Source organism: Chiloscyllium punctatum, chromosome 27 (assembly GCF_047496795.1).
Source record: "Chiloscyllium punctatum isolate Juve2018m chromosome 27, sChiPun1.3, whole genome shotgun sequence".
NCBI classification, from domain to species: Eukaryota; Metazoa; Chordata; class Chondrichthyes; order Orectolobiformes; family Hemiscylliidae; genus Chiloscyllium; species Chiloscyllium punctatum.
The window spans coordinates 25743743-25771493 of record NC_092765.1 but is presented as its reverse complement, the minus strand read 5'-3'; the positions used below and the strand labels follow the sequence as shown (position 1 = coordinate 25771493).

The 27751-nt window shown below is 42.1% G+C and overlaps 1 protein-coding gene across 1 annotated transcript in view; it reads left to right on the top strand.

Moving 5' to 3' along the window:
* clic4 (chloride intracellular channel 4) overlaps nucleotides 1–27751 on the top strand; it is a 149100-nt gene that overhangs the window by 70563 nt on the left and 50786 nt on the right. Inside the window, exon 3 of the mRNA XM_072548355.1 lies at nucleotides 19012–19137. Within this exon, the coding sequence (XP_072404456.1) occupies nucleotides 19012–19137 (126 nt within the window). The remainder of the gene's footprint in view (nucleotides 1–19011; nucleotides 19138–27751) is intronic.

The window sequence follows — 27751 nt, the reverse complement described above, 5'->3', positions numbered from 1 at the left end:
TTTTTGTCAGGTCTGGATGTAGGGGAATTACCCCTTGGAAACATCATTTTCACTGGTGATTCTCACAGATTCAACTGTGTGTGCAATTCTGAAAGATCCCAAAGTCTAACTTGTCTAACTATCTTGCCAAAGGAATATCCAGACCAATATAGATTATTGAGATGATGTGTGATGTTAATGATAAACTGTAGACAAAAAAGGGAGCAATTAAAAGGGGCACAGCGATAAATTGGAGATTTCTAGCAGAAATTATTTGCACTACTTGTCAGATTTGTTGGGGGCGGCATGGTGGCTCAGTGGTTAGCTGCAGCCTCACAGCGCCAGAGACCCAAGTTTGATTCCAGCCTTGGGTGACTGTCTCTGTGGAGTTTGCACATTCTCCCTGTGTCTTTGTGTTTCCTCCGGGTGCTCTGATTTCGTCCCACAATCCAAAGATGTGCAGGTTAGGTGAATTGGCCATGCTAAATTGCCCATAATGTTAGGTACATTAGTCAGAGGGAAACTGGTCTGGGTGGATTACTCTTCGGAGGGTCGGTGTGGACATTTTGGGCCAAAGGGCCTGTTTCCACACTGTAGGGAATCTAATCTAATCTAATCTGTTGAGGGTATCTAGTATCAACTTTCAGAGCACATTACAAAAGTACATAGCATATGATTAAGTATTTAAGATTGGAATTTCAAGCTAGGCTATTTTTTTACATGAATTTTAAGTTTCATAGCAGGACCGTCATCTGCCAATGCTGTTGTGTGCCAATCACCTCAATCACCTCAAAACATTGTTTGAGAAATACGTAATTTTAGCATTTTAGACCATAAGACCATAAGACTTAGGAGCAGAAATTAGGCCATTCAGCCCATTGAGTTAGCTCCGCCATTCAATCATGGCTGATAAGTTTCTTAACCCCATTCTCCCGCTTTCTCTCTTTGACAATCAAGAACCTATCTATCTCCATCTTAAATGACCTCGCCTCCACAGCATTCTGTGACAGTGAATTCCACAGGTTCACCATTCTCTGGCTAAAGAAGTTTCTCCTTATCTCTGTTCTAAAAGGTCTTCCCTTTACTCTTGTTTTGACCTTTTTGAGTTGAGGGCAGTTAACAACCATTCCAATACTTTTCAGAATAGTAAACAATATTCAAAAATCAGGTGTTGGAGGGGATAATTTCATTGCAAGTGTTTTTCCTACAGTTGGTAGGAAACCTAAATGCTAAATCCATTAAGCAACAGAATATGAAACATTGCATATACATTTATTTTAAAAAAACAGCTGCCATGAGATACAAGTCTGAAACACAATCTCAGAGTTGCAGCAAACTTATAAATTACTCGTGGGGTTAAGGTGACCTTGACAAATGACTGTAGCACATTTTATGGCAGCCACATATTGTACTTTAATAATTTGTAAGGAAAACAAAATGGAACAGCCTTATTTCTTCCTCCCCCTTCAATGTTTTGTGATTCCATTGTGATAAACAAATAAGTATGAGGTGAAAATATCGTTAATTAAGAGGAACAGAAGAAAGGCTTTTAAATCAATAAACAAGGGCAAATTCTCAGACAAATTCCTGTATTATCAAGGGTTCACAGTGAAGTCTAGCCAAGAATGTAAATTCTTCTCTGGACCATGGACTGAACAATGATATTACTTGGCCAAACTGGGCTAGGTTCCTGGCATTCTAATTATTCTTTAATGGTGTCTGTAATCATCCACAGTCCTTAGCACATTCAGTCTGTTTTCATGGCTTTTAATAATTCAATGTTACATTACAAAGAAATAATCACCACATTTATTTTAGTTTAAGACCATTTTGCACTCAGCAACTCATTGCAAAACTTACAAACTCACATCTTCAGGGAGCTTTGTGGTGCACTATTAGTGTCCTTACCTCTGAGCCAGAAGGTCAGACAAACATGTCCCGACAGGTTGCTTTAAAGATATACGCCATACGTACATAATATATAATATATATATATATATATATATATATATATAAGATATATCCATCTCAAAGGCTAAATTATTTATCCAAACTGCTTGCTTAGTTGCAGTACTTGGTGGTGGGCCATGGATCTGTCACATTGGAAAGAGAAATGGGCTGACTGTCACATCTTGGTCAGGTAGCATCCAAGGAGCAGGTGAATTGACGTTATGAGCCTCACATTCCTGATGAAGGGCTTATGCTCGAAACGTCGACTCTCCTGTTCCTCAGAAGCTGCCTGACCAGCTGTGCTTTTCCAGCACCACAGTCTTTGACTCTGATCTCCAGCATCTGCAGTCCTCAATTTCTCCTGACTGTCACATCTCCAAACAGGAGTGGGTTCCTCATTGGCTTCTCTCAGATACTACATGTTGCTGTTTGTGGGACATTGCAGTATCCATTAGAATTCATAACCAGAAACACTTACTATGCCCTTTCTGCGGTTGAACTCTGCTATCAGAGACTTGAGGGATGAGATTGTGTGGAGAATGCTGAGCTGCCTTGCCTTAACAGTGTACGATATCAATGTAGAAAAGGTAGATTTTGTAAACTCATATAAAATGAAAATGGTAAAAAGATTATTTTGATATCAGGATGCACATCAATGAAATAATTAACTTATGAACTGAATTTATAGAGTCATAGAGTCATAGAGGTGTACAGCATGGAAACAGACCCTTCAGTCCAACCCGTCCATGCTAACCAGATATCCCAACTCAATCTAGTCTCACCTGCCAGCACCCGGCCATATCCCTCCAAACCCTTCCTATTCATATACCCATCCAAATGCCTCTTAGATGTTGCAATTGTACCAGCCTCCACCACTTCTTCTGGCAGCTCATTCCATACCCGTACCACCCTCTGAGTGAAAAAATTGCCCCTCAGGTCTCTTCTATATCTTTCCCCCCTCTCCCTAAACCTATGACCTCTAGTTTTGGACTCCCCACCCCAGGGAAAACACTTTGCCTATTTATCCTATCCATGCCCCTCATCATTTTGTAAACTTCTATAAGATCACCCCTCAGCCTCCAACGCTCCAGGGAAAACAGCCCTAGCCTGTTCAGCCTCTCCCTATAGCTCAAATCCTCCAACCCTGGCAACATCCTTGTAAATCTTTTCTGAACCCTTTCAAGTTTCACAACATCCTTCTGATAGGAAGGAGACCAGATTGCACGCAATATTCCAACAGTGGCCTAACCAATGTCCGGTACAGCCGCAACATGACCTCCCAAGTCCTGTACTCAATACTCTGATCAATAAAAGAAAACATCCCAAACGCCTCCTTCACTATCCTATCTACCTGCGACTCTGCTTTCAAGGAGCTATGAACCTGCACTCCAAGGTCTCTTTGTTCAGCAACACTCCCTCGGACCTTACCATTAGTGTATAAGTCCTGCTAAGATTTGCTTTCCCAAAATGCAGCACCTCGCAGTTATCTGAATTAAACCCTATCTGCCACTTCTCAGCTATTGGCCCATCGGGTCCAGATCCTGTTGTAATCTGAGGTAACCCTCTTCGCTGTCCACTACACCTCCAATTTTGGTGTCATCTGCAAACTTACTAACTGTACCTCTTATGCTCGCATCCAAATCATTTATGTAAATGACAAAGAGTAGAGGAATCAAGCTGCTAATCCTAAAAGGTTTGAGAAATATTTGGAGGAGGAGGAATGGGGAAATGGAGGTCTTTTTCCATGGTGAGTTAAAACCACTTGTAGTTGTTTTCGTCTTTGAAAAGCAATTGCAGGACAGTGGATGCTTTCATCCTGTTACTGTATGTTTTTGGAACAAAAACAGAAATTGCTGGAGAAACTCAGCAGGTCTGGCAGCATCTGTGCAGCAAAAGCAGAGTTAATGTTTTGAGACCAGTGACCCTTCATCAGAGCTGTATTTTCTGGAATTGCTGTCAAATGCACTTAAGAGAGTTACTTTTTTAACCTCTGTTTTTAATAACCTATTAATTTACTTGCGTATAATTACTGACTGATTATTTACTCTCAGTTTTCTTTTTCGAACACTTTCAACATCACTTTGTTAAAGTTATTGTTATTCCAACATTTAACAATCAAAGATGAACAAGACTTATTCAAATTGAAAATGATTTTTCAGCCAATACTTCAGAATAGATGATGACTGAGTTGTTTCAACGCTTAGATTAATTACAACAACAGTATATAATATTTATTGCCGTGAAGGCCTAAAACTCCACTGTGCAACAACTGTAAGTATTTTTAACTAACTTGATTAGAGATATTACGATGCATCTCTGGAGCAGGTTGGACTTCAGCATTCTGGACCAGAGGTAGGGCACTACTGCTGCAACACAAGAGTCCTATTATTGATTGATTGTATCACTGCTATTTTCTGTAAGCAAATTCATATTTGCTGAGTGACTTTAACCTAAGTAACAACCATTCTGTTTAATTTCCAAGAGATGCTTTTTATGTGTTCAAAGGACTGTGTTGGGTTATAAGGTAGTAAAAGCAATCTCCACATTCTGGTATTTTCACTCGTGCTGCAGATTTGGTTCAATGATTTAAAGGTTTGGCATTGCTTGAAGTTAGTCCTTTTCTGATTAAATTGCAGATGTATTTGTGTTCTGCTCACTTCCTCTGTGTGAGTGCATTTCCTTCCAATAATGTTTACAATAAGTAGCACATACCAAGATTCTGCTAAGTATATTAAAGTCTTCTATCAGAGAAAGGGTGCTTTTTGATCTCTTTGTTGCTAGCTCATGGCGGTGTTTGGTCAGAAAACCATGGAAAAGCATCAAAGCACTTAATAATTTCCTGTAATTGTTTACCAATTTCTCTCCAAAGATTGACCAGATATCGTTGGTTGACTGTTTACCAGTTGCCTGAAGAATATCGTGAGGGATTTTCCTTAGATGTTTTGATTAAATAGCTTTAAGAATTGTAGGAACTGCATTTTCTGACATGATGTGGAAACATTTCTGTGTATCTGTGAGGACTTCAGATCCATAAGAAGTACGGTGAGGAATTTATTTGGTGCTGATACTAAGCATTGGTGGTGGTGGGAGTAGATATTTGTAGATGTCGTGCCAATTAGATGGGCTACTTTGTCCTGAATAATGTTAAGCTTCTTGAGTGCTGTTAGAACACTTGCGAATTTCCTGGATGATTGCAGCTCTATCATATTCTTGACTTGTGCCTTTTCATAGAATCAGAGAATCCCTACAGTGTGGAAACAGGCCATTTGGCCCAACAAGTCCACACCGACCCTCCGAAGAGTATCCCATGTAGAACCGTTCCCCTACTCCTATTACTCTACATTTCCCCTGACTAATGCAACTAGCCTACACATCTCTGAACATTATGGGCAATTTAGCATGGCCAATTCAACTAACCTGCACCTCTCTGGACTGTGGGAGGAAAGCGGAAACTTTTGGATGGTGGACAGGCTTTGTGGAGTCAAGAGTTGAGTTATTGCAGGATTCCGAGCCTCTGTTTGACTTGCTCTTGTAGCTACTGTACTTATGTAGCTCGTTCAGTTCTGTTTCTGGTCAATGGTAATCCTTTAAATGTTGATAGAGAGGTATTCAGTGATGATAATGCTGTTGAATATCAAGTGGAAATTATTAAATTCTCTCTTGTTGGAGAGGCTCATTGCATGGCATTTGTATGGTGCAAATACAATTTGCCACTTGTCAGCCCAAACCTAGATACTTCCTGCAAATGGGCAGGGACTGTTTCAGTGTCTGAGGAGTCGTAATGGTGCTGAACATTGTGCAATCATCAGTGAACATTCCCACTTTTGACCTTATGATGGAGGGAAGGTCATTTCGAAGCAGGCCATTCAGCCCATGCACGTCCACAGCAACCATCCAAAGGGCATCCCACCCCGACCTAACCCCTAAAACTCTGCATTCCCATGGATGGTCCACCTAACCTGCATATCGTTTGACTGTGGGAGGAAGTGGAGCACTCAGAGGAAACTCACACAGTCTCGGGGAGAATGTGCAAACTCCACACACAGGCACCAAGGCTGGAATTGAACCTGGATCCTTGGTGCTGTGAAGTAGCAGTGCTAACTACTGAACCACTGTGCCACCTTAATGCTACCCATCATTTAATGTGGTGTCCTATATTTACCAAGAGCTTGATGGACTGTTTTGTTCAAATATGAACTTGTAAAAACAAAAACAACTTAAAATAACTTTAAAGAAAATAAATATGATAAATATAAAAATGGCAAATTATCAAATGGGACATGCTGTCTCAATAGTCAAGGTACATTTTAAAATATTTTTATATTTAATGTCAGGAGGATTATAATATGCTGTTCAGCCATTTTCTATATACGTCTTGTTATGTGAGCAGAATTAATCCAAACCAGTTATCTATCAGATGAAAATGGACACCTGGAAATTACAGTCAATAGTGTTCTAGTACAAATGCTTAAAACATTTATCCTAAATTCCCCAGAGGTGTTAATATTTCCATTTAAATAAAGCAGAAAAGATTTTGGTTGCAGTACAATCATATGTATAAGAATAGCAATGGTTATGGTTTCCACCTTATAATCAATATTTCTTTTAGCTTTCCCTTAAAAATTGCCAAAATGTTGTTGCTATATTTTATGCGTTTTAATCTTTAAATTAATTTCTGATAAACTTATAACTTTCAACTGACCATGTTGCCATTTGTTTCTCTATCTACACTTAATCATCTCGTTTTTCTACTGGTCTGTATATTTGTTCTTTATATTCCTGAGCTCTCTCGCTATGGTCTTTTGAAGCCCCTATTGCTTTTCCTTCTTTAATTATTCTGATTTTGCTGACTTTTGATATTTTTATACTTGAATAATAAACTATGTTGACATATGATTTATCAATAGGTTTTATTTTGAAATGTAGTGATTTGAACGTCAAAACTTCTGAGAAGCTTTGAACCTCTCCAAAGCTGAATTTGAACAGAGTAGAAGTTTCCTAATTAATGCCATCACAGATTAATTGTAGAAGAATATTGCATGTTACATGCTGTACAGGCTTATTTCATCTTGTAAAGAGTTAACAATAAATGTTTGGTTATTAGAACATCCCTGTCTGAGGCTGGTACTAAACAACAAAAGATCCATTGTCAGACTTTAAGTTCACATGCGTGGAAAAAAAAAGACCAATTTTTAAATGCTATGCAGACATGTCAAATTAGATTTGGAGAACTAGGAGCAGGGCGCTGATTAAAGTCTTTAACTTGTCAGAATTTCAAATCAATGCACTTCAATTTCACTTTCTATTGCCAATTAGAAATGATCCTTTAGTTGCTGTAATTCCTCTTTCCCCTTCTTAAAAGCCATGCTTTATTGAACTGTACCATAATCACAAACAGCCATCATTCCAGTAATTCCTCCACTCAGTTTCAAGACACTGACTTCTGCTGGTGTCTGCTTACCTCAGCGTCATCAGAGTGCAAGTGTGAATCGAAGTAAGGAGTTCTGACAAGCTAGCCATCTGTGAAGTACATCCCAGTTGAGGCTAAAGCTGCCTTTCCTGCAAGATCACATACAAGAAGTTTTAGCAGAACCGTTAAGTTGATTGAGGTTATCACTTTGCCTTTTTAGGAACATAGGAACAGGAATAGGCCATTCAGCCCCTTAAGCCTGTTCCATCATTTTTGTGAGATCATGGCTGACCTTTGACCTAATTCTATGCACCTACCTTTGGCTGATGTCCTTTAACACCTTTGTTTAACAAAAGAAAATCTGTATCTCAGATTTAAAATTAACAACTGATCCAGCATCCACTGCCATTTGTGGAAGAGAGTTCCAAACATGTACCACCCTTTTGTGAATGGTCTGGCCCTAACTCTCAGACTGTATCCCCTAATTCTAGAATCACCAACCAGTGAAAATAGTTTATCTTTATTACCCCTGTCTTTTCCTGTTAATATCTTGAAGACTTCAATCCAATCACCCCTAAATCTTCTAAATTCTAGAGAATTTTAGAGGCCTGATTTGTATAATCTTTCCTGATAACTTAACACATGAAATCCACACAAATTCTTGTAAACTTACATTGTATTTCCTCCAAAGGCAATATATTTTTTCTAAGGTGTGGTTCCCAGATCTGCTCACATTGAGGTTGACTAGAATTTTGTATAACTGCAGCATATAACATCTATGTTCTTGATTACTTCCTGTACATGTTTGTGACACTTTAAAGATTCATGTACTTGAACCTCCTAGTCTGTTTGGACATCCACTGTATTTAACTTCATACCATCTAGAAAGTACTTTGATCTATTCTTTGGTAATCTCACACTTGCTTACGTTGAACTCTCTCTGCCACAGTTTTGTCCATTCCCTTAGTCTATTAAATCCCTTTGTAATTTTATGCTACCATCTACACTGTCTACAATGCTGTCTAACAATGTGTCATCAGAAAATTTGGATAGATGACTTTCTATGCCACTATCCAAATTGCTAATAAATAATATGGATACTTGAGGCCTTGGCACAATCCTTGTGGAACGCCTTGTGGGCGGCACGGTGGCACAGTGGTTAGCACTGCTGCCTCACAGCGCCTGAGACCCGGGTTCAATTCCCGCCTCAGGCGACTGACTGTGTGGAGTTTGCACGTTCTCCCCGTGTCTGCGTGGGTTTCCTCCGGGTGCTCCGGTTTCCTCCCACAGTCCAAAGATGTGCAGGCCAGGTGAATTGGCCATGCTAAATTGCCCATAGTGTTAGGTAAGGGGTAAATGTAGATGTAGGGGTATGGGTGGGTTACGCTTCGGTGGGGCGGTGTGGACTTGTTGGGCCGAAGGGCCTGTTTCCACACTGTAAGTAATCTAATCTAATCTAAAAAAAAACCACTGGTCACATCTGTCCAATTTGAGTACCTACCCATTTTCCCTATTTTCTGTTGTCTGCCACTCAACCAGTTTCCCAGTGACATGAGTAATTTTCCCTCCATTCTATGGGTTTCTATCTTATTTAACAGCCTCTTATGTGGGACTTTACCAAATCCCTTTAGGAAGGATGTTGTGAAACTTGAAAGGGTTCAGAAAAGATTTACAAGGATGTTGGAGCGATTGAGCTATAGGGAGAGGCTGAATCGGCTGGAGCTGTTTTCCCTGGAATGTCGGAGTTGGAGGGGTGACCTTGTAGAGGTTTATAAAATTAGGAGGTGCATGGATAGGGTAAATAGACAAGCCTTTTCCCTGGGGTGGGGGAGTCCAAAACTAGAGAGCATAGGTTTAGGCTGAGAGGTGAAAAACTTAAAAGGGACCTCAGGGGCAACTTTTTCATGCAGAGGGTTGTGTGTGTATGGAATGAGCTGCCAGAGGAAGTGGTGGAGGCTAGTAAAATTACAACATTTAAAAGGCATCTGGGTGGATATATGAATAGGAAGGGTTTAGAGGGATATGGGCCAAATGCAAGTATGTGGGGCTAGATTAGATTCAGATATCTGGTGACCGTGTACAAGTTGGACCGAAAGGTCTGTTTCCATGCTGTATATTTCTATGACTCTAAGTCCATATGATCAACATCTGTAGACATTACCCTGTCTATTACCTTTAGTCATCTTTGTCCTGGACATTGGAAGCAGTACTCCCCCTTTTATGTTTAGTAGTTTTACTGATTGGCTGGATTTTATACTCCATTGCCAATGGGTTTAGAGGCTGGGCTAGGGCCACATAATATTGAGTGGCTGGGTTTCCCCCCACTATTCTGCCCAGCTCTGATTGTTGGAAATTTCACAAGACTCGAGAGACCTGCTATCCCTTCAGCATGCTGAGGTTGGAGATTGGCCAGTCACTGGCTGCTTAAGGGTCTCATTTTGCCTATTAGTATTAGGACTAGCATAAGTGGGAGGCCCACATCTTGCAGGAAGTGTGGCTGTGTTAGTTGTGCAGCAAAGGTAGGGTAGGGGGTGGTTGCAGGTCATGGGCATAGTCATAGAGTCAGACAGAACAAAAGAGGCCCTTTGACCCATTGAGTCTGTAGCTGTCCTATCTAAACTTATCCCATTTCCCACCTCTTGGCCGAGAGCCTTGTATGTTACAAGATTCAATTGCTTATCTACACACTTTTTAAAGTTTGTGAGATTTCCTACCTCAGGCGACTGTCTGTGTGGAGTTTGCGCATTCTCCCCGTGTCTGAGTGGGTTTCCTCCAGGTGCTCCGGTTTCCTCCCACAGTCCAAAAATGTGCAGGTTAGGTGGATTGGCCATGCTAAATTGCCCGTAGTGTTAGGTGAAGGGGTAAAATGTAGGGGAATGAGTTTGGGTGGGTTGCGCTTCGGCGGGTCGGTGTGGACTTGTTGGGCCGAAGGGCCTGTTTCCACACTGTAAACAATCTAATCTAATCTAATCTCTACTTTCCTCCCAGGCAGCACATTCCAGACCCCTCCGAGCGAAAGCCCTTTTCCTCAAATCCCCTTTAAACCTCCTGCCCTTCACCTTAAAACTATACCTTCTTGTTACTGACCCTTCAAATAAGAGGGACAGTTGCTTCCTACTCATCTTTTCTGTGCCCCTCCTAGTCCATGCAATTCAATCAAGTCCCCCTCCTTCAGCCTTCACTGCTCTCCAGGCAATAACCCGAGCCAATCCAGCCTCCAACCGAGGCAGCATCCTTCAGATGAATGTCTCCCGCACCAATGTTGAGTATTTCTGAGGCTACTGTCTGTATCATGGGTGGTCTTCCCAGGAGGCAAAGAGGATCTGGCTTGCTGATAGAGCCAAGAACTTCGCGACTACTTGGTAGAGCAGTGACATGCCTTCCTTGGGATCAAGGACATTGTGAATGGAAATCCCACTCCTTGAGAGGAAGAAATGAGTCAGTTGTTTGGACTAATGAAAGACCCCAATGAGGGCCCATGGGACCCACACAACAACTTCAAGTGGTGGTGAGAGTAGCCCTAATTAGAAGTGGGAGGATGGGCTTTCACTTGACACTCTCACACATGATTAAATGCCCATGTCACCACCAAACCTGCCTTGGTGAAGGGAATTATATCTGCTCAACTTTGTAGTTGGAGTATAAAACTCAAGAATTAGAGGATTGAGAAGCAACAGCAGTTTTAAAAGGGAGAAGAGCAGACAAAGAAAGCACATGGTGAGGACAGTGCAGGAGAGAGAGAGAGAACCTGCACATTTACTGCCTTTGTTGTTTTTGAATTCGTGTATTGCTGGACATCGGAGTGCATCTGGGAAAATTAACAAACAGTGAATTTCACAACTAATCTTGGAGGAATCTGTTGGATGAAGTTCACAACACAGAATCAGATAAGTTAATTGTTGTATTAAATCTGTCCAAGAGAAAGGCTGTATTAGTGTGTACAGTGGGTTCTTTCTTGATTATATGTTTTTGGAGATAGGTCTTTTGATTAAACTTAAAATATAAGCCATAGCTATTAATTTAACCTGGGGCAGTGTTTGTAGAGGAATAAGATGGTGTTATTTTCTGGGTCTGTAGATTGTGAAGGAGCAAAAATGGCCTTTGCAGTGATATGTACTTCTTGTCAGATGTGGGAGTTTAAAGAAAGTTTAAGCGTTACTGCGGATTATATCTGCCATAAATGCTGTTGGATGCGAATCTTATCAGATCAAGTGCATCAGTTGGAGAGACAGATAGAAGCGATGAGGAATTTGCAACAGTATGTGATGGATGGCAGTTATAGGAAGGGGGAAAGTCTCAGATACAGTCACATAGATAGGTTAACTCCAGGAAGGGTAAGAGAGGTAGGCAGCGAGTGTAGGAGTCTTTTGTGGATATACCCATTTCAAACAGGTATGCTGTTTTGGAAAATGTAGGGGCTGATGGATTCTCAGGGGAACGTAGCACGAACAGCCAAGTTTCTGGTATTGAGACTGGCTCTAATGCAACGAGGGGTACATTGGCTTCCAAGAGATCAATTGTGTTAGGGGATTCTGTAGTCCGAGGTACAGACAAACGTTTCTGTGGCCAGCAGAGATAAAGCAGAATGGTGTGCTGTTTCCCTGGTGCCAGGATCAAGGATGTCTCAGAGAGGGTGCAGAATGTTCTCACGGGGGAGAGGGGCCAGCAGGAGGTCATTGTCCACATTGGAACCAATGACATAGGAAGGGAGAAGGTTGAGATTCTGAAGAGAGATTACGGAGAGCTAGGCAAAAATTTAAAAAGGAGGTCCTCAAGGGTAGTAATATCTGGATTACTCCCAGTGCTATGACCTAGTGAGGGCAGGAATAGGAGGATAGAGCAGATGAATGCATGGCTGAGGACCTGGTGTATGGGAGAAGAATTCCCATTTTTGGATCATTGGAATCTCTTTTGGGGTCGAAGTGACCTGTACAAGAAGGACAGATTGCACCTAAATTGGAAGGAGACTAATATACTGGCAGGGAAATTTGCTAGAACTGCTTGGGAGGATTTAAACTAGTAAGGTGGGGGGCTGGGACCCAGGGAGATAGTGAGGAAAGAGATTAATCTGAGCCTGGTACAGCTGAGAACAGAAGTGAGTCAAACAGTCAGGGCATACAGGAACAAGGTAGGACTAATAAATTGAACTGCATTTATTTCAATGCAAGGGGCCTAACAGGGAAGGCAGATGAACTCAGGGCATGGTTAGGAACATGGGACTGGGATATCATAGCAATTACAGAAACATGGCTCGGGGATGGGCAGGACTGGCAGCTTAATGTTTCAGAATACAAATGCTACAGGAAGGGTAGAAAGGGAGGCAAGAGAGGAGAGGGAGTGGCATTTTATATAAGGGAAAGCATTAGGTTGTGCTGAGGGAGGATATTCCTGGAAATACATCCAGGGAAGTTATTTGGGTGGAACTGAGAAGTAAGAAAGGGATGGTCACCTTATTGGGATTGTCAGAGGGAAATTGAGAAACAAACTTGTAAGGAGATCTCAGTTATCTGTAAGAATAATAGGGTAGTTATGGTAGGAGATTTTAACTTACCAAACATCGACTGGGACTGCCATAGTGTTAAAGGTTTAGATGGAGAGGAATTTCTTAAGTGTGTACAAGACAATTTTCTGATTCAGTATGTGGATGTACCTCCTAGAGAAGGTGCAAAACTTGACCTACTCTTGGGAAATAAGGCAGGGCAGGTGATTGAGGTGTCAATGGGGGAGCACTTTGGGGCCAGCAACCATAATTCTATTCGTTTTAAAATAGTGATGGAAAATGATAGACCAGATCTAAAAGTTGAAGTTCTAAATTGGAGAAAGGCCAATTTTGTTGGTATTAGACAAGAACTTTTGAAAGCTGATTGGAGGCAGATGTTTGCAGGTAAAGGAATGGCTGGAAAATAGGAAGCCTTCAGAAATGAGATAACAAGAATCCAGAGAAAGTATATTCCTGTCAGGGTGAAAGGGAAGGCTGGTAAGTATTGGGAATGCTGGATGACTAAAGAAATTGAAGGTTTGGTTCAGAAAAAGAAGGAAGCATATGTCAGGTTCAGACAGGATAGATTGAGTGAATCCTTAGAGTGTAAAGGCAGTAAGAGTATACTTAAGAGGGAAATCAGGAGGGCAAAATGGGGACATGAGATAGCTTTGGCAAATAGAATTAAGGAGAATTCAAAGGGTTTTTACAAATATATTAAGGACAAAAGGGTAACTAGGGAGAGAATAGGGCCCCACAAAGATCAGCAAGGTGGCCTTTGTGTGGAGCCACAGAAAATGGGGGAGATACTAAATAAATATTTTGCATCAGTATTTACTGTGGAAAAGGATATGGAAGATATAGACTGTAGGGAAATAGATGGTGACATCTTGCAAAATGTCCAGATTACAGAGGAGGAAGTGCTGGATGGCTTGAAATGGTTAAAGGTGGATAAATCCCCAGGACATGATCAGGTATACCCGAGAACTCTGTGGGAAGCTAGAGAAGTGATTGCTGGGTCTCTTGCTGAGATATTTGTATCATCGATAGTCACAGGTGAGGTGCCGGAAGACTGGAGGTTGGCAAATGTGTTTAAGAAGGGCAGTAAAGACAAGTCGGGGAACTATAGACCGGTGAGCCTGACCTCGGTGGTGGGCAAGTTGTTGTAGGGAATCCTGAGGGACAGGATGTACATGTATTTGGAAAGGCAAGGACTGATTTGGGATTGTCAACATGGCTTTGTGTGTGGGAAATCATATCTCACAAACTTGATTGAGTTTTTTGAAGAAGTAACAAAGAAGATTGATGAGGGCAGAGCAGTAGATGTGATCTATCTGGACTTCAGTAAGGTATTTGACCTCCAGTCTTCCAGCACCTCACCTGTGACTATCGATGATACAAATATCTCAGCAAGAGGCCCAGCAATCACTTCTCTAGCTTCCCACAGAGTTCTCGGGTACACCTGATCATGTCCTGGGGATTTATCCACCTTTAACCATTTCAAGCCATCCAGCACTCCCTCCTCTGTAATCTGGACATTTTCCCCATGGGAGACTGGTTAGCAAGGTTCGATCTCACGGAATACAGGGAGAACTAGCCATTTGGATACAGAACTGGCTCAAAGGTAGAAGACAGAGGGTGGTGGTAGAGGGTTGTTTTTCAGACTGGAGGCCTGTGACCAGTGGAGTGCCACAAGGATCGGTGCTGGGTCCTCTACTTTTGTCATTTACATAAATGATTTGGATGCGAGCATAAGAGGTACAATTAGTAAGTTTGCAGATGACACCAAAATTGGAGGTGTAGTGGACAGCGAAGAGGATTACCTCAGATTACAACAGGATCTGGACCAGATGGGCCAATGGGCTGAGAAGTGGCAGATGGAGTTTAATTCAGATAAATGCGAGGTGCTGCATTTTGGGAAAGCAAATCTTAGCAGGACTTATACACTTAATGATAAGGTCCTAGGGAGTGTTGCTGAACAAAGAGACCTTGGAGTGCAGGTTCATAGCTCCTTGAAAGTGGAGTCGCAGGTAGCTAGGATAGTGAAGAAGGCATTTGGTATGCTTTCCTTTATTGGTCAGAGTATTGAGTACAGGAATTGGGCGGTCATGTTGCGGCTGTACAGGATATTGGTTAGGCCACTGTTGGAATATTGTGTGCAATCTGGTCTCCTTCCTATAAGAAAGATGTTGTGAATCTTGAAAGGGTTCAGAAAAGATTTACAAGGATGTTGCCAGGGTTAGAGGATTTGAGCTACAGGGAGAGGTTGAACAGGCTGGGGCTGTTTTCCCTGGAGCGTTGGAGGCTGAGGGGTGACCTTATAGAGGTTTGCAAAATTATGAGGGGCATGGATAGGATAAATAGAGAAAGTCTTTTCCCTGGGGTCGGGATGTCCAGAACTAGAGGGCATAGGTTTAGGGTGAGAGGGGAAAGATATAGAAGAGACCTCAGGGGCAACTTTTTCATGCAGAGGTATGTGTATGGAATGAGCGGCCAGAGGATGTGGTGGAGGCTGGTATAATTGCAACATTAAAGAAGCATTTGGATGGGTATATGAATAGGAAGGGTTTGGAGGGATATGGGCCAGGTGCTGGCAGGTGGGACTAGATTGGGTTGGGATTTCTGGTCAGCATGGACAGGTTGGACCGAAGGGTCTGTTTCCATGCTGTACATCTCTATGACTCTATAAGTGACCTCCAAGACAAAGCCCGCAGCTTCATTCCTAATTCCATTCCTGATTCCCTGCTGTAAGCTCTGGTGGGCGTGGGCTGGGCTGAAGTGGTACCCAAAGCAGGACAACCTCGCAACTCAGCCAGTCATAGGAATATTTCATCAGCGGATGTGACAAATTCTGGTGGTCCAGCAAGGCCTTAGAAAGGAAAATCGCTGCTATTATATCTTATCTGATTCAACTTCCTCTTGTTAATCACTGCATTCTTTTAAACAATGGTCTTTCGGAGACCATCTGTGTGGTTCTGTTTGTGCACCTGCATGTCTTGATTGATGACTTTTAGCTGACTCTTGGAATGCTTTCTTTGAAAACTGAATTACTTCCCCTTTTTAAACGTAAGCTGCCACAGTGCCTTACACCATGTGCCGTCTGATCTTTTTAAAAAAAACATATTATTGCAGGAGAGCGATGAATCAGATTAACAATTGTGAATTTAAAAATTCGCAGGGGAGACAAAGAGGAACAATTCATCAAGCAGGAATACATAGTAATTTATTTTCTTAAACATAACGACGGTAGCTCTCATGTAGCGTGAAGCCAATAAAATTTGCTCATTCCAATTATACAACGTAACTGATTTTTCTTTTCCTTTTCTCAGCGCATTATTTTAAGTAAATATGCAGATTTAGTTTCAATATGAATATTTTGGCATATTGAGTAAATCCCAAGTAACAAGATATTCGATCTTTCAGTTTGCCACTTGAATGTGCTCATGATTACCGCTCACAATGTTCAGTATGTGCAAAGTGGTCTTTTAGTTTTGCTTTTACATTATGCAAAATAATTCTGGGGAACACAGCAGCAAGGAACTTCCCTGTGTCTCTTTGTTACTTCCCTTCCCCCGTCTCCTATCCAAACACAGAGGTTTGGACTTTTCTGATTCGAAAGGACAGTGTGATCTTGTTCTTTTTGTTTTAACAAATGGAGTTAATGGGGTGCAACCATTTCAGAACTGTAATGAGTCAATTCATTGAAGTGATCTTGAAAATCATAATTGAAATAAATAGCAACACCTTTGGAGCAAGACTGATGAAAAGCAGGCTGGATCTAGACCAGGAGCAGGAGCAAGACAGGGAATATTTAACCTAACAACGTTAAAAATCACACAACACCAGGTTATAGTCCAACAGGTTTAATTGCAAGCACATTAGCTTTCGGAGCGTCGCTCCTTCATCAGGTGGACTACAACCTGATGAAAGAGCGACGATCCCGAAAGCTAGTGTGCTTCCAATTAAACCTGTTGGACTATAACCTGGTGTTGTGTGATTTTAAACTTTGTACACCACAGTCTAACTCTGGCATCTCCAAATCATAACCTAACAACAACTTTCAATAAATATCATACATTGTCATTGAAAGAATCCCTACTGTGTAGAAGCAGGCATTTGGCCCATCAAGTCCACAGTGGCCCTCTGAAGAGCATCTCATCCAGACCCACCCCCCTGCCCCTATGATTCCCTTGGCTAATCTACCTGGTCTGCACATCCCTGGATGCTAAGGGAAATTTAGCATGGCCAATCCACCTAACCCATACATCTTTGGGCAATGGGAAGAAACACACACACACAATGTGCAAACTTCACATGGTCAGTCACCCGAAAATTGAATCAAACGTGGATCCCCTGATGCTGTGAGGCAGCAGCACTAACAACTGAGCCACCGTGCTGCCCTGCCTTAGCAAGGATTTCTACTTGTATGTAGTAGACCTTAAGAAAGTGTTTATTCATGCATATCATCAAACATTAATAGCCATCCGGCTGAAATGGAGCAATGACAGTAAGTTGTGAGATTTATCCATAGCTCTACATCGGGAGCAAACTGTGAGCATCGGACAAGTAAAAGAACATCAGTCAGCTGTGTTTCAAGTGAAGAGAGGACTACAACAAAATTGTGTACTGTTGCAAAAAATATTCAGTCTGGACACAGAACAAATGTTAAGAGAATGAGATCTACTTCCAGGGGTCAAAATTGGAGGCAAGAGCATGAAAAGCTGTGGTATGCTCAGAGGAGGCCTGACGAGGAATCACCGACCAATTAAAATCTGCAAGTTTAGAATGTACATTGAGTACAAATACCAAAAAAGACAAAATCATTATGTAGTGAAAAGGAATACATTGGAAAAAATTAGGGATATTTGTCTACTTCGAACAAGTGAGACCAGGGAAAGGCAGATCTGATGCAAAATTTAGAGGAAGGATAGAGCGCGCCAGAAGTAATTTTGTGAAGATGAAGCATACGTTAACGACAATAAAATTCAAACTTGTTCCAAAGGAAAAAAACTTAGGAGACGCTGCATTCTATCTACTTGTTTGTCTGCCTCAGAAACCTGGTCAATAAGTGAAGATTGATGAGAAAACATACAGGCTTGTCAAATGGGGATGCTAAGACAAATACTCAAAACTCCATAAATAGAATAGAATCGAATGAAGAGGCTCTTGAAATAATAAAAGCAAAAAAGAACTCTTTGAAAGTAAAATGCAGCAAATAAAATTTTACTCTTTCTGCCATTTAGTCAGAATGGTCAATTTACAGTGGTCTACTTTAGAGGGTGAAGTGGAGGCCAGCAGAAAGCGAGGCCTACCTAGTTATGGTTGGATGATGAAGATTACAGAAGATGGGTTAAGAAGGATGTGTGAGAATGGAGCAAGATAGGCCAATGTTGACACATCGTGACAACAGATTTCCAGGCAGGAGGAGGTATAAAAGCAACAATTTTAACTGGTGTACCAATGACAACTGCTGATAACTGTAAAACTTTGAGTCTCAAATAAAATTAAATTTCAGGAGCTTGTGTAATTTATAGGACTGATGTTGTATCTGTAGGCAACAGTATTCTATCAGTGTAAGACCTGGGTTAATATTCTGCTGCACTATTCCAGTGCAGTTCCTGTGACAGGTCGATCATGTAGATACATAAGCTTTCAACTTCACAAAGATTTTCTGCACCGTCCCTGAATAACTCATTCTCTATCACCAGTGTATTGTCCACATCATTGCTCCCAGAAAGTGACATGACCCCTCCATCTTTCTTTCTATTTCTGCTCATCTCTTGAGTTTTCAGGTTTTGTTTTTGGTTTGCTTGCTTCTCTGTTTCTCTACGTTTATGATCTTTTCACTTCTCTTCATCTTTTTCTCTTCTTTTACTTCTTTAGTTAACTGGCACTGTTACCTTTTCCTTTGTCAGTTGCTGGTCAGTGAGAAGAATAGCTGATTGCTAATGGACGGATCTAGCCAGTGTTGTAGGCAGCTTTTAAGTAATTTTGAGTCAGAGGCTGCAGCAGAACACAATGTGATGCAATTGTGACCTTGCTTATCCTGTTTGTAAAACACAAGCACAGATTTCCACCTAAACCGCAGCATGAGCATTCTGTTCCCTCGCTATGAATTCCATGCAATATTGAGAATGTCAAATTATTTTGCTAATGAGAACTGATGACATTTTCTTTCTTTCTGAATCAATAGGAAACCTGCTGACCTGCAAAATCTGGCTCCGGGAACACATCCCCCATTCATAACCTTCAATGGAGAAGTGAAAACTGATGTCAATAAGATTGAGGAATTCCTTGAGGATATCCTGGCTCCACCCAAGTAAGTCTCACAGTTTAGGAACGCAAGCTTCTGTTTCCCAGAAATCCATAGCAGAACCACAGTGTCAGACTAGGTTTTATGCGTATTGCAGAAGTGTGCTGAGAATTTTGTGATTTCTAGCTGAAGCCCCTTAGCTATGGTCACCAATTCACAGCAAGTGAATAAAAAATATTGCAGTGAGTTTAAAACCTTTTAATGCCAAGCAACAAAGTTTGTAAATACCAATAGGATATGCTTTTGTAATGCAGCTTCTTAATCAGGTTTAACTAAGTTGACCTGAAATTTAATTGTATCTATAAAAATATGTTAATATTGACTGAGAGGAGGAAATAATTGCAATATTCATCTGCTACATGCATTTACAAGATTCAAACTCTACTCCAACACTGGAATACGTGTAGTAGGCTGCCATTTTAAGACCTTACTGAGTGGGTGCAGTTTTGTTAAAAGCACTGCCCTTCAGGTGAGATCTATTCTGTTACGTTTAGTTCAGGTGAACATTAAGGATCCAACACTGAAACCTCTAGGTGCTTACTTTGCAAAATGAATGTTACATGCTGATTTGTTCACAGCACATGAGTATCACTGCCTCGATCAGCATTTATTGTCCATCCGTAAGTGCCCATGAGGAGGTGATGGTGAGCTATCTTCTTGATCTGTTGCAGTCTAATGGTGTAGGTACATACACAATACTATTAAGGGGGGAGTTCCAGTGAAGGAATAGAAATGTCTTCCAGGTTTGGATGGTATGTGGCTTGGAGGGGAACTTGCAGATGATGGTGTTCATATGGTATGCTGCTCTTGTCTTTCTAGATGGTAGAGATCAAGGTTTGGAAGGTGCTGTTGGAGGAGCCGTGGTGAGTTGCTGTAATGCATTTTGTAAATGGGACACAACTGCTGGCATTTGTGTCAATGATGGAGGGAGAGAATATTTAGAATAGTGGTGGCCAATCAAATTGACTTCTTTGTCTCGGTGGTATCAAGCTTCTAGAATCATGTTGAAGCTGTATTCATCCAGGCAAATGGAGAGTATTCCAATACTTTCCAGACTTGTATCTTGGAATCATACCTAGTATGCAAGTTGTATTTGCCAGCTTTATAGCAGTCTCCACATTTCAAAGTGATACATTGGTTGTGAAATCTTAAGAAACATGAAAGGTGTAATTTAAATCCATATCTTTATTTTCTACTCCTCTGCAGTGATTTCTCCTTCATTGCGCCTACAAACACCTGTGTGTTATATTTATCAATAGAAATATGCTATTGCCATTCCTCTTTCCTGATAATAAAAGCAAAGTACTGTAGATGTGGGAATCTGAAATAAAAACAGCTAGCACTGGAGAAATTTAACATGCTGGCAGCGTCATTTGCTGAGTTTCTCCATATTTTATATTTAACTTTATTTGCCTGTATGGTTTTAAGTGTTGGAGGAACAGTAACTAATGAGTATTAACAAGAAAGGCTCTTGTCTTAAAAGTTATAATTGTTGCATAATAACAATTGGGTACAAGAGCAAGTGTAGCACAGTGGTAGTGTCCCTATCTCTGGCCAGAAGATCTAGGTTCAACTCCCACATGCCCCAGAGGTGTGTCATAACTTGTCCAAACAGACTGGCTGAAAGAACTTTTAGCTAGTTAGACATTGTTATTAAGACTAGTAGAAGATATTAATGACACATCTGTCCCCTTCAAGATCTGAAGCTTTTCTGCTGATTTCCCCAGTCAAAAGTGATATAGATATAGATATAAGATATAGATATAGAATCCCTACAGTGTGGAAACAGGCCCTTCGGCCCAACAAGTCCTCACCGACCCTCCGAAGAGTAACCCATCCAGACCCATTCCCCTACTGCTCTCCATTTACCCCAAACTAAAACACCTAACCTACACATCACTGAACACTATGGGCAATTTTAACAGGGCCAATTCACCTAACCTGCACACCTTCAGACTGTGGGAGGAAACCAGCAGATTGGATGGAGTTTAATGCAAACTATTACTTTAGACAATGCCCTGGTGTATCCTAGGGATGCATTTCTTCTCAAGATACATTCGCTACCTCTGGCCTTTATCTTGTAATTCACAAACTCTAATAGTGAAGGACAAGACCAGAGCCAATCTTCAAACATTTTATAAGCTTTTATTTATAAGAGTTTCATATTACAAATTTGCATCTCCTAACCCAGCTGGCACAGTTTGTCTGTTCTGTTACACCTCTTTTGTGAAAACCATTCCCAATTAAGCAGTCCATTTCAAAGGGGAGCCACTCAAATAAGTGAAAGGTTTTAACCACACAAATGATTAGTGGATGACCAACTTACTCTGTAGTAGGACTTGAACTCAGAATCTACTACTGAGCAGCACATTCTCGAGCAATTGAAACACTCAGGCTCCACCTGTAACTACTCATAGGAGCCACAAGTGAATCCGCAGTTAACATCCGCCATGTGCAAAGAATTAAATACATAAATAATATATAATTTATGGCTGACTCCACCAGCTTCACATCTGTTAGCTCAGCCCTAATTGGAAGATCTGGAACCTTGACATTCCACTTAATCCCAAATCCAACCTCGCCTGCTGTGCTGCTAAACCTGTTCTTTTTAAAAAAGGCAAAAATACTGTCATATGCCCTTATCTGTCCTTCTTCACAACTAAAATCTTGGACTATATTTTCACCATCTCAAGAGTTGACATCTCCAATGCATTCTTAGCTGAGCCCCTTCCTTTGGTTCTTCACCAACTTCCTCACCGAGGGTACAGTTCCATTCTTCTATTACCACTGTCGTCTCTAAAATGCAGTGACAAACTGACCTGAGCATTTCATGCTGTCAAAACCTTTCATTACCTTGTACTGTGCTCACCCTGTGCTGGTCTGTTACCTGTCCTCGATCTCTTCATGTCCAACTACCGCTCAACCTGTCCACCCATCTCACCCATTCCAACCCCACACCCTCACAATGCGCAGCCCTCTGCTTCCTCTGCTCCAACCCCAACCTCACCATCAAACCAGCAGACAAGGGTGGGGATGCTCATTGGCGGGTTGACACACCAACCTCTACACCGCTGAAGCCAGGCGCCAACTCATTGACACCTTCTCCTATTGTCCCCTTGCCCATGACCTCATCTCCCATCACCAAACCATCATCTCCCAGACCATCCACAACCTCATCACCTCAGCAGATCTCCCATCGACAGCTTCCAACCTCATAGTTGGGAACTCTGCTCTGCCCATTCTATCTCCTACCCAAGCTTCACTGACTGCCCAGGTGACCCATCATCTCAGACTGCTCCTGCCCCACCAAACTTATCTCTGCATGCCTTGACACTGTCCTGTTCCCCCTGGTCCAGGATCTCCCCACATACATTCAGGACACCACCCATGACCTCCACCTCCTCAATGATTTTTGTTTCCCTGGCCCCCAACACCTCATCTTCACCATGGACATCCAGTCCCTGTACACATCCATTTACCATGACAAAGGTCTCAAAGCCCTCTGTTTCTTCCTCTTCCACTGACACACTTATTCGATTGGCTGAACTGGTCCTCCTCCTCAACAATTTCTCCTTTGAATTGTCCCACTTCCTTCAGACCATAGGGATAGCCATGGGCCCCAGCTATGCCTGCCTCATTGCCGGGGATGTGGAACAGTCCATCTTCCGCAGTTACATTGGCACCATCCCCCATGTTTTCCTCTGCTACATCGATGACTGTATTGGCGCCATCTCATGTTCCCATGAGGAGGTTGAACAGTTCATCAACTTTACTAACACATTGTACCCTGACCTCAAGTTCACTTGGACTATCTCAGACACCTCCCTCCCCTTCCTGGACCTCTCCATCTCTATTGCCAGTGACTGACTCAATACCGACATCAACTTTAAACCCATTGACTCCCACAGCCACCTGGACTACAACTCCTCCCACCCTGCCTCCTGTAGAAATGCTATCCCTTACTCCCAATTCCTCCGCCTCCACTGCATCTGTTCCCAGGAGGACCAATTCCACCATAGAGCACACCAGATGGTCTCCTTCTTCAAAGATCACAATTTCCCCTCCCAGGTGGTTGACAATGCCCTCCAGCACATCTCCTCCACCTCCTACACCTCCACCCTTGAACCCCAACTCTCCAATTGCAACAGGACAGAATCCCCCGGTTCTCACCATCCACCCCACCAACCTCTGGATACACTCATCATCCTCCGCCATTTCTGATACATACAAACAGATTCCACCACCAGGGATATATTTCCCTCCCCACCCCTATCTGCGTTCCGGAGAAACCAACCCCCCGCCCCCAACCAGGGCTCCCTTGTTAGGTCCATGCCCCCCACCAACCCTCTCCACTCCTGACACCTTCCCCTGCCACCGCAGGTTTTGCACTTCTTGCCGTTTACCCTGTGTTATAACTGGATCCTCCAACTACATGGGATCAATGTGGATTTCACCAATTTCCTCATTTCCTCTCCCCCCCGCCTTATCCCAGATCTAACCCTCCAACTTGGCACTGCCCTCTTGAACTGTCTTACCTGTCCATCTTCATTCCCACCTATCCAGTCCACCCTCCTTTCCAATCTATCACCTTCACCCCCCCCCACCTTCATCTACCTATTGCATTCCCAGCTACCTTCCCCGCCCCCAGCACCATTCCCCACCCCCCACATTTATCTCTCAGCTCTCTTGGGTCACTCCCTCATTCCTGATGAAGAGCTCATGATCAAAACATTGACTCTCCTGCTCCTTGGATGCTGCCTGACTGGCTGTGCTTTTCCAGCACCACACTCTCGACTCTAATCTCCAGCATCTGCAGTCCTCACTTTTACCCAGTATTTATGACCCATCCCTAGTTGCACTAAAGAAGCTGTTGGTGAGCTGCCTTCTTGAACTACTGCAGTCCAGGTGCTATAGGTAGACTCACAATGTGATTCAGAAGGGAATTCCGGGACTTTGACCCAGCGGCAGTGAAGGAACTATGATATAGTTCCAAATCAGGATGATAAGTGCCTTGGAGGGGAACTTGCAGGTGGTGGTGTTCCCAAGTATCTGTTGCCATTTTCCTTCTAAATGGAAATGGGCATGGGTTTGGAAAGCACTGTCTAAGGATCTTTGGGGAATTTCTGCAGTGCATCTTGTAAATAGTACACACTGCTGCTGCTGAGTGTTGTTGGTGGAGGGGGTGGATGCTTGATGACATCTGCACATCTTTTCAAGTAGGCGTCTTTGGAAAACAGTCAGGAATTTGTAATGTCTGGAGTTTTCAAGTTAACTTTACTCTAAGACTTAAGTCAATGAATTGTTGGACAGTTCATCACAGACATGTAAAGTGACTAAATGCATGATGGGATATACTGAAGAATGACATGTTCAGTTTCTGAAAAATGGTACAACAAAGTTAAAGTAGTCAGTATAAGGCAGAAGGTATTTTTAGACCATCAAATTATTTTGATTCGTGGATATTGGCCTCACTGGCTGGACTAGCATTTATTGTTCTTCCCTAGGTGCCCTTGAGAAAAGGTGATGAACTCTCCTTTTGAACCATGGTAGTCCATTTGGTGCAGGTACACCCACAGTGCTGTGAGGGATGGAGTTCCAGTCCAAGATTGATTGCATGCGCTGTTCATGCATTGGTAGATCAATCAAGGAAGCCACTTACCTTGCACAGAAATAACACTAGCAAGAATTAAGAAGCAGTAACTCTTAGCAGCCAGATATGTGAAAAGAAGACAGCAAAAGAACTTCAGTTAGCCAGAAGTATGACATGATATTCCAGAGTGAACAGGCTGGTCCATGGTCTTTATTGATCATTACTATTTGGTGCTTAATGTTATGAAGTGAACAAACACATTGACATTTGTGTGAATGGACTCCTGTTTGGAATGATCTTGTAGCAAGTCAGAACTGAAAGACTTTTATGATGATTCAGTTCAATCTATAATTATAATTAAGTAAAATAATACATAGAAATAAGAGGAGGAGTAGGTCACTCTGCCCTTTGAGTCTGCTCCACCATTCATTATGATTATGGCTGATCATCCAACTCAATTGCCTGTTTCTGCTTTTCCCCTATATCCTTTGCTGCCTTTATCCCTAAGCCCTATATCAGCTCCTCTTGAAATTAAACAATGTTTTGGCCTCAACTACTTTCTTGAATAATGATTTCTGTAGCCTCACCACTCTCTGGGTGATGAAATTTCTCCTCATCTCAGTTATTAGTAGTTTACCCTGTATGCTTAGACTATGACCCCCTGACTCTGGCCTCCCCCACTTGTATCTATGTTGTCAATATTAAAATTTTATACATTACTATGCGATTCCCCCCTTTTATACTTTGGAACACAATATAATCCTGATTCAACCTCTTTTCACATATCTGTCCCACCATCCCAGGAATCAGTCAGCACCTTTGCTGCTTTCCCTCAAGCAAGAACATCTTTCATCAGAAAAGGAGACTAAAACTGCATACAACTTTCCAGGTGTGGTCTCACCAAGGCCCTGTATAATTACTGCAAGACATCCCTGCTCTTGTACTCATATCATCTCACTATGAACACCAACATGCCATATGTTTTCTTCACCACTTGCTGCACCTGCATGCTTCATTTCAGTGGGAGAGGCTCCTGATGAAGGGCTTTTGCCCGAAACGTCGATTTCTCTGCTCATTGGATGCTGCCTGAACTGCTGTGCTCTTCCAGCACCACTAATCCAGTGCTTCATTTCAGTGACTATTATACCAAGGACATCCAGGGCCTGGTACACATTCCTCCCTTTCCATTTATAGCCATTCTGGTAATAATCTGCCTTCCTTTTTCCTAACAAAGTGGATAATATCACATTTATCCACATTATATTGCATCTGCTAGCCTGTCCAAATTGCACTGAAGGATCTCTGCAGCCCCCTCTGAGCTTATTCTCACACCCAGTTTTGCAAATTTGGAGATGTTACATTTTGCCATTGTCTTTTCGCCATCATCCCTTGAAGTAGCGTTCCCCAATCATTCAGACTCAATTTGCGCCTCAGGCAATCTTTATTTCCTCTATTAAGACTCAGGAGCTTAAGTGCAGAATCAACCCCAGCACTCTCCATCTTGATGAAGAATTCTACCATATTATGGTCACTCATTCCTAAGGGGCCTTACACAACTAGATTACCAGTTTATTCCTTTATCTTTGCATAACACCAGTCTGGGACAGCCACTTCTCACATTGATTCCTCAAAGTATTAGTCCAGAAAACCATCGCCAATACAGTCCAGAAATTCCTCTTCTACTGTATTGTTACCAATTTGATTTACCCAATCCATATGCAGGTTGAAGTCACCCATAATTACAGGCATTCTTTTATTGTTTGCAGCTCTAATATCTGTTTAATGCTATTCCCAACATTACCCCTACAGTGACTAACTTTCTCCAGGACTTACAGGACAAGAAGCCTCACACAGGGATACCAGGCATAGCAACTTTTTCCAGCCTTGAGGTTAAGCACAGACCCTTTTGTGGCCTCTTTGGCCTAGTTTCACACAAAGGCAGTGGCTTTGTTAATGAAGGCAGTTGAGTTAACGCAAGCAAACAGAATTTCACAGTAGCACTGCAGTGCTTTCTGAAGTAGATGAAAGAACCTGCCTGATTGGAGGCCTGCTATGGTCTGTATAATGCTCTATTTACATTTTGTAGCACAATGCTAATTTTATATCTGATGCCAGAAAGCTGTTTGACAGTGTGTATATTGTAGTTGTTTTACATAGATCATGTGATGTCAGTACTTATTATGATTAGTTTAAAATCCTCCTCCTTTTGCTGTAAATTCAAGACAGTTTTTTGCTCCTTAATGAAGTGCGGTAAACTCTGGCAATTCCAGGAAATGTTGGCACAGTTCAAACGAAAGCTGTTTTCACCAGCTGGGAGCAGAGAAGGGTCAGAGGTGAACCAGTGATGTGGCAATATCCTGAGATGGGAGTCATATCTCTCCATTCCTTCATCTGAACTAACAGTAACATCATGTCGTAGGCAGTCAGAGCTTGTCTGGTTATTTCATAGCTTGAAAAGTGGTTATAACTATCAGTGATGTAAAAATCTGACTAGATTGAGTTCCACTTAATGACTGGTTTGTCACATCCACCTTACCTTGCAGTCTTCATTTAATCAGCTGTGTTAAATTTTAGTCATTATTTTTGCAGATGGAATTAAACTCCATGGCCCCTGAAAATGAGCGTTAGCTTGTTTGTGATGCAGGCCATAAGCAAACTGCTTGCTGTCAGCTCTTATTAATGATTGCTGCATTCGTCAGGCACCTAGTATGGATTGACAGGGTGCATCATGGTGAGTTTGGTAGGGCAATATCATGAGAGACGAGTAAAACTTAAGCAAGGCAACAACACCGAATTGTTACGGTGCAGATCGAGGCCATTTGGCCCATAGTGCTTAAACCGCTTCTGTTACTGAATGCCAAACTCCTGCATTTTCCCCATATCCCTGCACACCATTTCTGTACAAAGGTATCTGAAAGCGGAGCTGCATTCTGGCTTGACTGATGCAAGTGACTCTGCACCTCTGGAAAAGGAGGTAGAATGCAGATAAGGTGCAAGATAAGAGTCAGCAGGAACTGACTGCAATGTTCA